This window comes from Charadrius vociferus, unplaced genomic scaffold (assembly GCF_000708025.1).
Source record: "Charadrius vociferus isolate BGI_N301 unplaced genomic scaffold, ASM70802v2 scaffold359, whole genome shotgun sequence".
NCBI classification, from domain to species: domain Eukaryota; kingdom Metazoa; phylum Chordata; class Aves; order Charadriiformes; family Charadriidae; genus Charadrius; species Charadrius vociferus.
In genome coordinates, this window is record NW_009661369.1 from 44,721 (window position 1) to 60,959 (window position 16,239).

General features: G+C 38.7%; 1 protein-coding gene across 1 annotated transcript; it reads right to left on the reverse strand.

The window, feature by feature from the left end:
- Nucleotides 1–3,109: 3,109 nt before the first annotated feature.
- On the reverse strand, nucleotides 3,110–16,213 carry LOC104294061 (5'-nucleotidase domain-containing protein 1-like). The gene is made up of 7 exons (XM_009893619.1): nucleotides 16,082–16,213; nucleotides 14,502–14,593; nucleotides 12,717–12,788; nucleotides 11,300–11,406; nucleotides 9,821–9,900; nucleotides 6,039–6,120; nucleotides 3,110–3,114 (listed from the first exon to the last, which is right to left on the reverse strand). The coding sequence occupies exons 1-7, from the start codon at nucleotides 16,211–16,213 to the stop codon at nucleotides 3,110–3,112; spliced, it is 570 nt and encodes a 189-aa protein (XP_009891921.1).
- Nucleotides 16,214–16,239: the final 26 nt, after the last annotated feature.

The following is a 16,239-nucleotide window of genomic DNA, read 5'->3' on the forward strand; positions in this document are numbered from 1 at the left end:
TTTTTTAAGCTCCTAATATTCTGTAAAACTACAACATTCAGAGTACTGTCAAATAACTGTCACCAAGTCCAGACATTAAGAACATACCTTCACAATCATGCAGACACTCACAAAATCAGAACAGCTTTACCACCCCAATTTTGGAGACAATCGTTGCACTGATTTTCCCTGAACAGTTCATTCCTTTAAAACACAATAGTCTTACTTACATGGTAAATTTATGAGGTGATGAAAGTAATTAGTCAGTAGATAATCATATATACCATATCTACACACACATCTCACAAACAGACATTACATTATTCTGTTATGACTTTATGAAAAGTTAATGGTATAAAGATAGCTTCATAAAATTAGTGCTTATAAATTATGAAACTATAATAGTTTGGTCATACATTTCTTCCAATGACAGTTACCATTCATCTGCTCTCAAAGTATATACATCCAATACCTTATGAACGCTTGACCTATTATTTTTTGCTTTTTTTTTTTAAACAGAATTTTTTAATCACTTGCACAAAAAGTCCGTAGGCCCACATTTAGAAGTTTTGTGATATTATCATTTCTTCATGAAAGCAGAACCTGAGGCCTGTTATGTTGTATACATTTGAAATCAGCAATTTCCTAAGTACTTGATAATGCATTGGGATTAATAAAAAAAGCAAGGACACCTTTAGGTTGATCCATCATTAGCAAATATTTAATGTTTTGGAAACCATAAAGAACTACCAAGAAAGTAACTTTGCAGAATTGTTTTTTCTCCCCTTAATAAGTTCTGCTGGATAAGGAAGCCTGTGGTTTAGGCTATACTTTGGTAAAGTAATAAATGCTTGAGTAGAGAGTGTAACTTGAGATCTGCTTATTGTTGCAGCCAAGTAGACAGAGGCAAACAAATTGGTACTGCTATTACAAACACTGCACACAAACGTTTGTATGGAAATAATACAGTGGACAGTACCCCAATTTCTAAGTAACAATCCTGCGATGCTGTTCTTTCAAGCCAAAATAAAATTCAAGACACTTGAGTCTGAATTCTCTATCCTCACTTTTCTACCTTCCTGGTTTAGGCCAAATATTAATTACAGATCTCCTAAGAATTATCTCTTTATTGAACTAAAAATGTTTTCCTGTGCGGTCATTTGCATTAGTTGAACAGCACTTTCCAATATTTAAACATAGCACTCGCTACTGCCAATACATTCAACTAATCTGGTAATTTTGTTTCAGAAAAAAATAGAGGGACTGGATTCTGCAGCTGGAAAATACTGCTCAGTAGCTGTAAAGTTTCTGGTTAATTGCTTTACATCTGAAATGTATGCCAAAGCACATGTCTAAAATTGTTGGAGATACTTGGTGCTCGGCAGTACATTACTGTCCTGTGATTCTAATTAACATGTCTCCGCATAAGAAACTGGGTCCTGACAGTATTCTTAAAAGTATAGTTCACTAATCCTTATCATCCACCCACTTAAAATCAAGTTGTGTCCTTTAACATCTTTGTTCCTCGAAGGAGCACATAGGACTTCAAATAAGTCTACCACTTAGTACCTCATGCCTGTCTTTTTGAAGGCTTTCATAATTGTTCAGACACTAAATCATTAAGAAAGCAACTCTTAAACACTAAAAAGCCAGAGTTTACACACCAAGTTGTGGCACAAGCACAATTTCTACCTTGATTTTAGCTTTGAAGTCTCAATTTAGAGGGGACCTTAAGAAGGTCTAAGATTCCTGAATTTGTTTTGGTTTTTTTTTTTTTTTTAATATTTTCTCCACATGAAGATCAGCAATCTACCTAAAGATAAAGCTCTTCCAGAAACCACATCTTTTTCTGGGTCATGGGCATTAGAGGAAATAAAACCCAATACGAGATGAAAATGAAAACATAAGAGCCTGTAATAGTAAAAAACTAATTTCCAAAGGCTTCAAAAACATTTCTGAGACAAACTTCAGTAGTTCTTAAGCATTCAAACAAGCAAAGCACCCAAATAATCCCTTCTGTATTTAGCTGGGAAGCCCAGCAGAGAAGTGTAACAAATTTGTTTGCTTTTATCTTTGTTGCCATTTTCACAATGAAGACAAATAACGATCTCTCATCACGGGTCTACATCAACATTAGGAATTTCTCATGTTTTGCAGGATTTTTGGAGGATTCTTTCCTTTTGGCCAGAAAAGCATCTTTGCTTTTTGTTTGTTGCATTTGAAGTTGCATATAAATGATATAATGCACATATCACAGACATCTAGGTCCACTATCTTTGGCCAAGACAAGAGGGTAATAACATAAACCTGCAATCAAAAACCTCTGTGTGTGGGAACATGCGTGTGTGTGTGCTCACGTGCATTTTTTGGGACAGAACGGAGTAGTTTAGAAAGATCCAAAGTCTTCCTCCCCAAAGTGGTGCTTCCCACACATCAGCATGCTGACCTATTGATCAGAATGCTGATCAACCACACAAAAGAAAAAATGCAAGTTACTAAACCCCATGTTTTAAGTATAGCACTTTTGTTCTCTGATCATTTTCCTTTTTGTAAAAGATGGTCAGTGACAAGTTTTCTCAGACGCATCCTTGAAACCTGAGAGCAGATCCCATCAAGCCTTTTTATGGGCAATTTATGAAGTCTCTGCTGCCGTATTAGCCATGACCTTTTTACTTCCAAAATGAAATATAATCTTATGAACTTACTGAAAGTATTGCAAATATGTCATTTTCACTATACAAACACAGATGCCACAGTTTTAAGAAGTGTCAGGGAAATGATATGGAAAGACCATCATGGAAGACAGAGGGAAAGCAGCCTCTAAGAGAAGACGTTTTACAAAATTCTGCTTTAAGCAGCTGTATCAGGCAACTTCCTCCTTCAAAAACTATTGACTTTTCTATCCAAGTATCACCGAATCTGAAATGTGGAAAAAGTTAAACAGTACTTCAAGCCCTCATTACTCCTCTAAAAATCAGCCTTTGTTTCCATAATGTGTTGTGGACCTTTGTCCACATATTTATATAGTGTGAAATACATTGCCACATGCCATTTCTTTTTAAATTGCTCTTTACTAATTCATATAGAATATAAACCAAGTGAAACACATACAAACTCATGCTAATCATCGTCAAGCTGCAAAATATTCCAGTAACAAGTTAAAGGTTTACAGAAAGGATTGCTCAAGTAATTTAAGGCTCAACTTGGGTATCAATTACAGAGGGAACTCTTGCAGGTATTATTAGGTAAGAAATGACCATTTTGAAAACATGAGTATCTGTGTTCACTGCTATCTGACATCACACTTTTCTGGTGGTATTATTTAATACATCCTCCCAAATTTTTTTGAGTTATTCTTTGGAAAGGAAGATCAGAATAACACAAGACTATTTTGGAACCCTCTTGCTCTCCCTCTCTAAGCCTCAGTTCTTCACTTCCTAACAAGTAGAAGAGTGGGTTAATACCCTTCATTAAGCTAAGTCAGGACAATCATGGCTATCTGAAAGAGCCATCCAAAAAAAATATCATAGGGCAATTATCTAAGGCAATTACCATAGCTAAGACAATGAAAAGTAAAATCCACCAGACACCTGATTATGATCAAAGAAATCATGTGAAAAAGAGAAGGGACATAGAGAAACAAGGGCATACTGACAACAAACCAGAGTGACTTGCAAACACTTAGGGATTTCAAGAAATAAAATGGTCAGTCGTTCTGCTCCGTCACTGACAATGGCACTACTAAGACAGCATTTCGACTTGGGAACTTTGCGTCTCCTCAACTGACCTCTCAGTAAGTTTGCTTTAGAAATTTTACCTTGACTAACCGTTAATGAGCACTGCTCTTCTCTGAAGGGTTAAACCCTCTAGAAAGCATCGAGGGCACGGAGTTAAGTCAAGAGGCTGTGGTTTGCAGGCCAGGCTCTGGGCTCAGAAAGACGGTGGGGCTTCCTGGTATTTAGGTAGCCGTTGGGCCAGAGCCAGGTTGAGGAGTTTCCTCAGGAAGTTATGTTAAGCTTGCAGCTGAGGGAAAAAAATAATCTCTTTGGCACAAGCTTGAGACAGAAGATTAGTACCGTTATTCTCATTGCACTGAGGGACCTGAGGCAAAAAGAGCTATTCCATGGGAATATCATGGGTAAGCGATACAGCAAGAAATTCTCTGGTTCTTCTGACTTCCTGTTCAGCACTTTGTCTGCTGAATCTCTTTGGCACAAGCTTGAGACAGAAGATTAGTACCGTTATTCTCATTGCACTGAGGGACCTGAGGCAAAAAGAGCTATTCCATGGGAATATCATGGGTAAGCGATACAGCAAGAAATTCTCTGGTTCTTCTGACTTCCTGTTCAGCACTTTGTATGCTGAACCACATTATTAAAAGGAAAATAAGAGCACTAAGAGGACTTTCAAAGTGATGCATGACAGAGCACAGTACTTTCATATATTAAAAATTTAAGTAGCATATACAATCTGCATTGTTTTACAGAGTTTTATCCAAAATAATTGATGCCTATCAGTTATTATGTTTTCTTATATCTTCAACGCTGTTGTTCATGTGCCTCATTACTTTTATAACAGACAATGAGGTGTGTTAAATTAAGTACCAATTCTGATAGGAGTTAGAAAGGATTAAGTCATATCACAAATCTGTTTGTACGAAGATTCCATGCTTACATACACAAGCAGGTACCTGATAGGGAGGTACATGCATAAATGTACAAATGTACACACAAACACTCATACAGAAATAAACCCGAGCAATTATTTATGAGTTCAAAGATCAGACTTGAACATCTGTTTGATCTAATTAGTTTCCAAAAAACACTTATTCTTTTTGCCAAATGCTGCATGATCCACACCTTTTAAAACAAAAAGCTTTCATGATTTGAAAAAAGAATGAATAAAATGATTAAAAAAAATAGTTATAGTTGATTAGCATTGGTTTAATGCCAGCAGAAAACAAAGGATACATTTATTTCATGTATCAATGACTTCCTAGAGGAATTTTTAACTACCAATCACACTCAAAGCTCCAATGGAAACACAACAACAAACAAAATATTTTAGGAATACCTTGCTGTCTTTTACAATATGCATCCTAACATCAACTTCTGTTTTTGTTTAGAACCTCTCTGAGACAATTTTGTCAATTACATTTGAAAGGAATACAGCAAGTAGTACAGTTGTGGCAAACAAAAGGTTAGTCTTAAGAGCGCCCAAACTACACCTGTACCTAATGTATGTTGCATTAACAGAGGTAATTCTGTCGGAAAATACTGTAAGCAAAGTGATACAGAATTTTGAACTGAACCGCATATAATCATCTTTTTTTTTAAAAAAACCCCACAGTTAAAACCAATTTAAAGTAATCGTGTGCACACATAAGATTGTTAACCTTTTTTCTCAACTTATTTTATACTCCTAATAGAAACTCAGAAGTTAAGTCTTTGAAAGAAGGAAAATAATTTCTAGCTGAAGGGTATCCAAGATGTTTTCCAACTCTAGTTTATATTACTGTATTATAAGGTTGGCTTTGGGTGGAGGAAGGCTATTATAAAAAAAAAAAATCCTCTGCAATTTTTAGCACGTTTATAACAAAACAAATCTCCTCACTATTAAATACTACAGGAGGAATTCTAATGAAAACTAAAGCCCTAAAGAAAATTATCAAATATTAGTTAGTACTTTATTGTTTTTCCCCAATGCATTTCTGCTTTTATTTATGACTGCAAGAACACAAGGAATAGAATCAAAATATAGTTCAAGGGTGTCCACATTACCATAGCAATCATGGTAAGAAACAATTTTTCTTCTAAATTCAGTGAATTAACACATCATATGTACCATTAAAGATGGCAAAACAGTTCCAGCTAAACGAAATAGAAATAGTAATGATAAAGATGTTCTATTCCAGGATAAATATGTGTCTATTATACAACTATTTGTAAGCTTGAAAAGTAAAAGCTGTAGCTTAACAGCGTACTTGCAAATGTATTTGCTCTGGCAAGCACATGTAATATTTTCAGCTATTATAGTAAGTTTTCAGTGAGCCCACTTACCTTTGAAAGCTGTTATTTTATAGTTATGCTGGACAGCAGCCACCATGTCCTTCCAGAAGTCATATTTTTTCTGACCATCATGCTGTAAGTGTCAAAAGGAACCCAGTCATTATATCAAGTATCAGCTATTTCGAGCTTTCATATTGAAGCAGTGACAGCAATGCCATTAATAAACAAAAGTATTTGGAGCAAAACAGTCTTTGACAATAGGATTCAGGACATCAGGACTCAGCAGTACCCAGCATAACTTTGGGTAACCACAGACAAGTTATCTCCCTACTTCAGAAGGTTATGGTGGGGGAGGAAGGGGAAAGGAGAAAGGATTGATACTTGTGAGGAACTCTAAGACCTTACAGCAAAGGGGGGACATTAGAACAGCAACTCACTGACCGAGCCATCCCACTGGCATTTAGGAAAAAAGTGCTTAGAGCTGCTGATGCTGTACTTAATTAGCAGGTTGACATTATCCTGGCACTTCCATCCTCAGAACTGGCAAAATCCTTGGCTATAATTTAGAGGTAATGTCCTCCTGCCAACAACTCCACCCCAAACACCGTATAAAACATTCGCCCAGAAGCCAGGCTGAGCAGCACGGCGTCACATTGTACTCTGAAGACTGCCAAACCCCAGCGCTGGCAGGAGGACAGGGGAAGGTGATCTGCACTTGCGAACAGCCTCTCGCCGTTCCTAGAAAGCCGCCCAGACACAGAAGTGCTCCAGCTGACCTCAACTGCCCTTTCAGCATCTCACCAAGGGAGAGGAAAAGCTTCTTGACCAGCTGAGCCCCACAGCACTCTCAAACTCCACAAATTTTCGAGTCCTGATTTAAACAGATGCGATTACACAGCCAGCCAATATCGCAGAGCAGCGGATTAGCTACTGAGCTTGTAAGAGGTACTCAGCAGTAAAGCAGGTGCTACAGTCTCTGAGTTTGTACGCCACAGAAAGTATCTTTGCGGTGTTGTTGCGGGCTTTCCGCACCTGCATTAGGATAAATTTCAAGGCAACTGTTTAAAACTTTTCACGGCATCACTCTCTGTGTCCTGACCACTGCATTGATACCTGAATAATGACCCATTTTCTAGAAAACGCTTTATGCTTACAGAGGGAAACATTCAGAAACTGAAAAAAAAAAACCCAAACAAAAAACCAACCCTTAACATTACCAACCAAAACCTTTATACAATCTGAAGCCAACCCCTCTTTCAGTCTTACCCTGCCATGGAGGCTTCCAGAGAAACAGCCCGCCCTTAATTTCACAACCAGCAAGTGCCACAAACAAGTCCCTTTGTGCATGACTAACGAGCACTATAGCAGTCTGCTTATCATCCACCAGCTCTATAGGTTAAAAGTAGGAAAGATACGGAGCTGTGGCTTTCAATTTTTCTTTTTAAATCCATTCCTATAGCAAACTGTCGCAGAAATACATAAGAGAACTAATAAAGAGAAAAGGTTTCATGTATGTCAAACTTCAGTTGGCTGCTAACCAAGGTCATTATTCAAAGCCATAATCAGGAGATGTTGAGGAGCACCTATCTGCCTACTGGCAATGGCACCAGCCTACACTAGCACTAACCTGGAGGCAGATGGATTCAACTGTCCACTTCCTTCATAGTCCACATGGCTGACTTGCTCCTTAGTTTGTTGGTGGTTTTTTTTTGTTTGTTTTTTTTTTTTTTTTGTTCGGGTGGGGGTTGGGGGGGGTGGGTTTCTTTTTTAAAAGTCAGTGCAATGAGCTAACGGTTCCTCAGAGTGCTGTTTTAAGGACAGATGGATAGCAGTTTAAAAGTGAGTAGACTTCCTTCAAAACATCTGACCCCAGAGAAGACTAAAATAACTGTCAACTTAATTCCTTGCAAATCCACAGCCGTTGCATATGAGGCATACTAGAAACCAGACCAATTCCCAGAAAGCAGAGAGGAAACTGTGTGCATGCACATGCAGTCCACCATGATTTTGGTGCGATTACCAAATGTGATTTCATTAGCTAAACTATCAGACAAAGCAGTATTTTGTGTAGCTCTTCAATGTGAGGATCCAAACCACCAAGAGGCTCCTCTGCTTTGTCTGAAAGCCAAAAAAGTCCAGAGCTCTGGCTCTGGATACAGCAGATTCATTTTTAATACTGTAGAGTAGCCCAGCATCCAACTCATGTTTACACCCATTTTGAACCCAAACCTAGCAGTTCTCCCATCTATTTCCAGTAGGAAGCCTTCCTGATCCTAGAATGTTTTCTAGGAGTGGTAAGAAAATAGCCCTTATTAACCAGGCTCCCAGAAGAGGAAACGGAAGCCTCTACTTCCTTCCAGAAATGTGGGAGAAGAAAACATGATGGTTTCTAACCCTTCGGATGCAGCATTTTGCAGGCACGAGTGCCGGAGAGGCCGTCCACCTCCTGCCTTGCGCCTTTCCCATCTGGCTGATGCTAACCTTTCGGGGAATTCCTGTAGCTGTCCTGTTGAAACCGGGCCAACACCCTGTCAAATATTCAAGAACTGCTAGCTGATAAAGAGGATGCATGACCTACTCTGGTAGCTCTCCGGAGAAACGGCACAGGTTTAATTCTCTCTGGCTGAAGATGGCACTGACACAGGGTCAGCGCTCCAGCTTGTGAACTAGTAACTGAACGTGCAAGCTTATTAAACACACACTATGACATGCTTTCTCTCCCAATAAGCAGGTGATTTGTGCCGAGTCTAAATTAAATACAAAATAAAGCAATACAATACAGATGTCACATCTGAAAGAGGGTTCTAAGCTGTGAAGAGTAAAGGAAGGAGATTAATCAGGCACAAAATTAAGAGTCTTATGGCACACCTGTCCTCAGCGTTTCGTGATAAGCTAGCTTTAGCTAACTCTTCATGCAGCACGTGGACGTAGGCAGCAATCTACTCAGCATGCTATTTGGAGCAGAGGCTAAAGCCTCAAGTCAGCTGACACCCAAAGGGATCCCAGATGCCCACCTCACAGCTCTGAATTTCACTCTACAGACAAAGTTTAGTATTTGCAATTTTCAGTGCTGCACTGCTTTGGTACCTTTAGCCAGAAGATTACATCAGTGCTCTTTTGACACCAATATACCCACTGTACGAGAAGAACCCTCTCCTACCCACAGCTGCACACAAGCTCAAGATTCAAGCCTTCTTTAACACAACCAAATCAATTAGCATCAAATTTCAAAGGTAGGATTTGGGACATTCTATCTAGCTAAAAAGCACTGAAAAAGGGTCAAGCAATTTTATTTTCGCCTTGAGAATTTAATTTGTTGTTTAGCAGAGAAAAAAGAAAAGGATACTATTCTAGAGGTGTACTTACATCTGTGTACACAGATCAATATATTTAAGACAAAAACATGTTTAAAAATGGATGGAGTTAAGCTTTCAACTCATTAACACCTTGCAAATTAACAAATTGTGTTACCCAGAAGACTTAAATTAGATTTAATCCAAGTATCATCAAGTATAATTAAAGGAGATTTCAAGAACTATATTCTGCATACCACAGAGTAAACTTGGAAAACAGTGCATTTCTATTCATATCTGAGTTATTTGTGCCCTCTGGTGGATGTACATTTATTTTCAACATGCTATGTAGCTCACAATTCACTTCAGAGACAACTTTAATACACTAAGTCTGACACGAAAATTCCAAATAAGAAAAAAGCTAAAGACCTTGATGTTGTTTGATATGCTATTTCTACGCATTTAATAACGCATGCAAGAAGTGTGGTGGGGGAAGAGAAAGATTATGCAATACTTAGTCTCAAACAATCCAGTTCTTACCTGATCTAAGCTGTCCACAACCCTTGCACACAAGAGAGCTCCTGGCAGGTCAAAATAATTATCATACAAATAGTATTTAGCTGGAAAAAAAAATAATAAAAAAATTTCTACTTCTTTTTTTTAAAACAATATTGTATATTTTAATCATAAATAAAAATACATTTAAATAACAGTATAAGCTCCTATTTGGATTTTAGTGGTAATAAGCATTATCTGCTTCACAATCTTTGTTAGCATTTATTCCCATTTCTGATTCTCATAGTTGGCAACTGAAAGTTCTTCACCTATATCAAGGCAGTAAGATTTTACAAATCCATTTTAAGGTTCTAAAAGTTAAAGTGGAAGAGATGAGGGAGAACCGTGAGTTTTAGGAGTCAGGATAGTATCACTCAACTCTTCCAAAATATCCTTTTCTCCAGCAGTAGAAACACAAAGGAAGAGTTTGAGAAGTTGTTTCAGAAACATTAGGACATGTCTTGTCCTTTGCACACACATGCTGCAGACAGCGCCTTAGCCCAAGGGGAAGCGTGCCCACATTACTATGTTATGTTTTGGGGGCTCATGAAGTCAGGAGGCTGCAAACATCCCCCCAGACCGAGGTCATGGTCAACAACTCTTTCCTAGGAGTGAAATGACTTAACCAGTGTTTTTTTCTGTATTCAGGATCTTGACTGTGCTGTCCCTTAGGTATATTAAAGAACAAGGCAGTAAAACGGATTAATGTTCACAAGAGCATGCAAGCGCACTTTCCAATGAATAAGAAAGGTTTCCTTTGGTCATATGGCAAATATGCCTTTCTCTTCTACCTTGTTGCAAATGATTATCTCCAGTTTAGAATAATCACCACAAACAAGTTTGTGTCAGCAAAATCTCAAGGAATATACCTCCATTACATAGGACAATGCAACTCAACTGAGCACGTTATGTGTATTACTCACAATTGCCAAGATGAAAGTAAAACCAGGAAGAAGCACAGAGCGGCGAGCAACAATGCCAACAGTGCCTTCAAAGCGAGTCCCATCTCAAAATCAAGAAACTACAGTTGCAGGAGGACAAGTTTTGTTTCCAGACCTGCTTTGTTCTTTGCACCTGCACTTAGGCCTCCAGTAACGGCACTGATATTCACAAGTCAACAATTAAGAAAAAGTTAAGATTTACCAAAGATGTCCTAAATGAGATAGGCCAGTAATCTCAGCCTACCTCATCAAGGAACAACGTGCCCATCTCTATAACTACCAACACACCTACAGCAGCATTTGTCTCATCACTGGTGATCTAAATTGAAGTTGAACTTTAGTATTAGAAGTTGAAAATACAAAAAAAAACCCAACCCAACTCTTCCCCAAAACATTCACCTATTCCAGAAATTCTCAGATCAAGTATTTTTAAGTATTTGCAGTAGGAGCTAATACTATGAGGCACTGAAGGGGCGAGAGCAATTTCAAAGAAGAGGACACGCGAAGGTAAGAACATGCTAACCTGAGCGGGAAACCATTCCACTGACTGTATTAAAATGCTTCCACTCCCTCCTTCCATATGTCTCCAGGATCTCTTCGGATGTCATGCTCTTTGTACCATGGCTTGCCCTATTTGATGCATTAAGTTTTTTATATTAAAAAAAAAATAAAAATGAAACAGGTAAAGGTTGAAAACAGCCAAACTACTCCTAATGCAAAGTAATGCATTGCAACTGAATACTGAGGTGCATGCAAGCTGATCAGAAGTAACTCTTTTTATAACTTAGAAGCTTCCCAGGACCTAAGCTTTTATTATATACATTACAGTCCTTGATAAAAGCCCTACTACACAAAGGTTTGGTTGGCTGGGGGCATGGGTACTGCGCCTCACCTGCTAACACAATCAGTCTGTATTGCTCGAATGTTCTCAATTGTGTGAGGACACTCGCTATACTTGAACTATCAATATACACTGCACAATAAAACACAGTGCAGAAAGCCTATACATCATTCGGAAGCCTGGGAACATTCACAGAGCGCAGGGCAGAACTATGGAAAAGTGCTAGTTTGAGCCCTGCATGCATCTGTGTAACACAGAAGTACACACAAGCCTTTTTAGGAATTAAAAATCAGCTAGCTTGACCATCAAATCGGGCCCCAAAAGAATGCCCAGGCTCCAGTTTCGAAGCAAACACAGGCAATGCTAGAAGAAGTAATCCTGTACCTCTCTTCCCTTTACTGCAGTATATCTTCCAATATCAAATTCTGCATTTATACTCCGAAATTCATGGTACTAAATGAATTTCGGGATACACAGCAGAGACTCACAGGTATGTCTTCCTTTCTTTCAATGAGATCTGATTTTCCCTAGCATCTTCAAGCTCCTTCTCCCATATGCTATGAGGAAGAAAAAGTAGACTCTATCTTGAGTACTAAATTACACAGATTTTTACTTCAGGCTATTAAAATTATATGTTGTAAGCCTGCAGAATTTTGAATGTGTATGGTACAAAGATAATAGGCCTCTCATCATTACCATTAGTCATTAGCACTGACTCCGAGTCAGGTTAATCGCAATTCAAAGAAAAGCCTTATCCTGGATCTTAGCAGAAGGGGAAAAAGAATACACTGGTAGCCACTGAAAAACTGAATTTACTTTCAAGATCAGTATGCCTTCAGAGTCTCAGATGTTTATTAAAAGTGAGACATTCTTTACTAGCAGTTATCACGGAAATATTACGAAAAAACTGCACGTGTAACTTTAAGAGAAGCTGAGCACCACATTATCAAAGAGCATTTAAACTTTTACATATAATAAATGAATGTGTGGTGTGCTGAAATTGGTATTTTAAATATTTAATAAAACTAAGAGATGGCTTTCAGAAAGAGGATAAAATTTTTGTGTTTGCTTAACAATATAAACTTATTGTCAATATTACCTTAAAACTGTTCCATCTTCTGCAAGTTTCAGGAAGTTTCCTTCTTCAATGTCCAACACCAAGCCTTTACAACTAAGAATAATTTTATTTTAAGGAAGAAACAAACAATTAATGCTTTCAAAGGAATCCTTTGTTATAGATCAGAATGGTGAAATGCAGTTACAGAAGGTATACAATGATGCTACACAAAAGCAGCAAAACCACAACACTTCAAATAGTTCCATGTTTGAACAATGCTTTATCTATGCAAATACATATTACTACAATGAGGACTGGATTTCACTTACATAGCAAATTCCTACAAAATAAAACCAGTTCCACTGTTCAGTGAGTTCAGTGACTATTCATATACATAAGGTTGGAGAACTGAGCTCCAAATATATACACGTAAGAAATGTGATATTTAAGCCACTTCTGTTAAAGAAATGTATCTTTTCTTGGTGGCAACTCCCCTACTTATGATTACTGGGCTGATAATACCAGTTAGTAAGGGAGAGAGGGGGAGAATATCATTCTAAATGAGGCAACTGAATATCCAAGGAACACGTGAAGCAGCAGCATGGCCATGCTAGGCAGCGCTAACAAGGCGAAGAGTTGACAGCGTAGGACAGACATCCAACAAGAGGTCCTAACTCTTCTAGTAAATCTGTATCTTATAGATAATTGAATCTACGTTCGCTTAGGTTGTTAAAAAAAAAAAAATAATTCAAAGTTCAGTGGCTAGGATAATAAGGAATAAATGAGACTGAAAAAGTAATGCCACCTTCATCCGCCGTTATAAGGTACCCAAAGGAAAGAAGAGACACCATGATGGCAGCAAGCAGACCTCAGCCTTTCAGGAATGACACCTGGGTGAGTAGCACTGACACGCTGGCTACCAGCGTTGAGGGCTTGCAGGGCCATGTTAATGAATCCCCAGCACCAATAAGGGACCGAGGCCGAGACATTGAGATCTTAACAAAGGATTTCATCCATCAAAGGCCTCAAAATACAAGAAATACAGATAGACTGCTTGTCAGTCAATCTGGCTGGAAATTGTCCAGTCAAGTACTGAACTGTAAAAGCAACTGATCAAAACCATTACACGATAATACATGCATTACTTAAACAAACAAAAAAAAAACCACACCAAAAAACACACACCCCTGTGTTTCTCCTAAAAAATTAGGTGATTACCTGGCCTTCAAGCTCCCAGCCCCCTGGCCTAGATAATAACCTGTTAAAATTGGAAGATCAGAGATTCACATTTCAAGCTCCTGCTCAGCGATGACTGAGCTCAGAGCAGCAACTCGCATTTCAGCCTTTCGCATCACAGTTTCGTGCCTGATGTGCCACCCAAAGGCTACCTCCTGGTCAACCTTCTTCCGTTCCTCAGAAGGCTGTTGGGATTATTCTGCCTTATACAAACAAAACCACACCTGTCAAGATAAAAATTACTAAATTCTGATGGTTACTGGATTTACCAGTTGAACTGAAGGTAGAAGACAAAGGACATATATAAATTAAGAGTGTAAGTGGGACTAAAAGGCTTGTGTCTAGACAGTGAGAAGCACAGACAAAGCAAGCTTGGCTGCTCAGTTCTCTCTTCAAAATACCACATTAGAAGTATCTCATGAGAAATACTTCTTCAAACAAGCATTTAAAACTGTCATTTTGGATTTATCTGTTGGAAACAACAATCATAACAACAACTGCCCAATAAGAGAAGCTGTTTTCCAAGCTTTGTAAAGGTTATAGCACAAAGGAAGCGATGAAGAAAGTTTCTGTTATTTTCAATGTACTCACCAGAAGTCTAAGCTGTCTGGAGCTAGAGTCAGCAAGTCTTCGTCATAACCCTTCTCTGTTACCAGATACTGGGCAAAACTATCATATATTAACTACAAAATGAAAAAATAAATGCATTAATTAAATTGATTAAGTGAGACCGAAGATGCTGCTTCTCTGGAAAGCGGCAAGATGCAAGTGTTAGTGCCTCCAAAGAAATATCAAACCAGGGACCTAGGGGACCTGCCCCACTGCCTCCACTACTGGGAAACACCGTCGGAGGGCATTCTACCTTACTGCCCCTGTGCTTCAAGACTGTTGGGAAACCAAGATGTAAGTACCTGAAACTAGTCGCTCCCCTCCACTCCCCAATCTTTTTTTGATTTTAAATTTTAAGTGTCACAGTTACCAAGACTCAACAAGCAGCTTCTGAACCAATAAACAACTGCCTTTGGAGGACACTTTATAAGTATCCAATGGAACATATTTTGAAGGAAACAGGCAACTACTAAGTAAATTTTTACTATTTTTAAGTTCAGGAAGAACACTGTTAAAATATGATATATCAGTCAGTGATTTATTAATGTAACGTGCTGGTCAAGTTGTACAAGAAGATCTACATAGATGCTGACAGGTCCTTAAACACCATACAAAACCAGTAATTTTTCCCTTTTTCTCATGATTCTTTCCTTAAAGCTGTTCCCTAGCCTTTTTTTCTTAATTACAAAAGCTACTCTCAGAACGAGTATGAATAATGTCTGAGAAAGAATAACATCAAGGCCAACACTGAAAGGGTAAGAAGTAAGTGCATCTTCAGCTGTGCCTGTCAGCATTTTTAAGTATTTTTTATTTCCAAATGATAAGGATGCACGCGACAGGCATGTGTCAGTCTGTCTCTGTGTGCTGTGACAAGATGAAGAGTGAACTAAGTTTACGAAATGTTTTTGGTATTTTCTTTATTTTGTTCGTTGGGTTTGTTGTTTTATTTTTTTTTAAAAAACTCTTCTAATAAACAATTGTCTAATGTCTGCCTTCATCAGAAAAAATTCTTATCAGGAAGAGCACGCCTGCGCAAGATGTAACACGTGTGGCATCACAGACAGAACACGGAAGGTAAGCCTGGAGTTGTATAGTTTCCAGGACAAGGAACTTAAGAGCACACACATTTCAGAACTTGCTACTATTGAACCTTCTTTTGTAAGAAAGATGCCTCTTTACAGAAAGTCACTGACAGCTCACGGAAGCAATGCAATTTTTCAACACAGGGCCCACTGAACCGTACTCATTTATAAATGGGGTGCCTCATAAAGTTTTGTTTCGATACCAAGTTCCGAAGTATCTTGCAATTAGCATAGGAGACCCATGCAGTGCAAAACGTAGGTGGCACAGAGGCAAATAAAAGGGGAGGAGAAGGGGACGCCGTGAGCACCCACGACACAAGATCGCTGCACTGCAAAGTCCTGACACCGACGAAGAAGGAAGAGTCAACTAAAGGTTATCAGGGAGCTTAAAATGTGCCAGTCGGGAGGAAATTAAAAATAAATAAATAAATAAATAGCGCCAATGGCGGGAAGGCACAGCACACACCAGCAGCTCCTCGCCGTAAGGGACAACGGGGACAAGTCAAGAGATGCTGAGCGCCCCTGAGCCCGGAGGGTCATTTTAAGCGCCAGAAAGTTTGCAAAGGGCGCCTGTCGAAAGTGCTGCGGACTTACAACTCCCGTCTGCAGCATCTCTAGAACCTGCCGGAGGGGGGGGG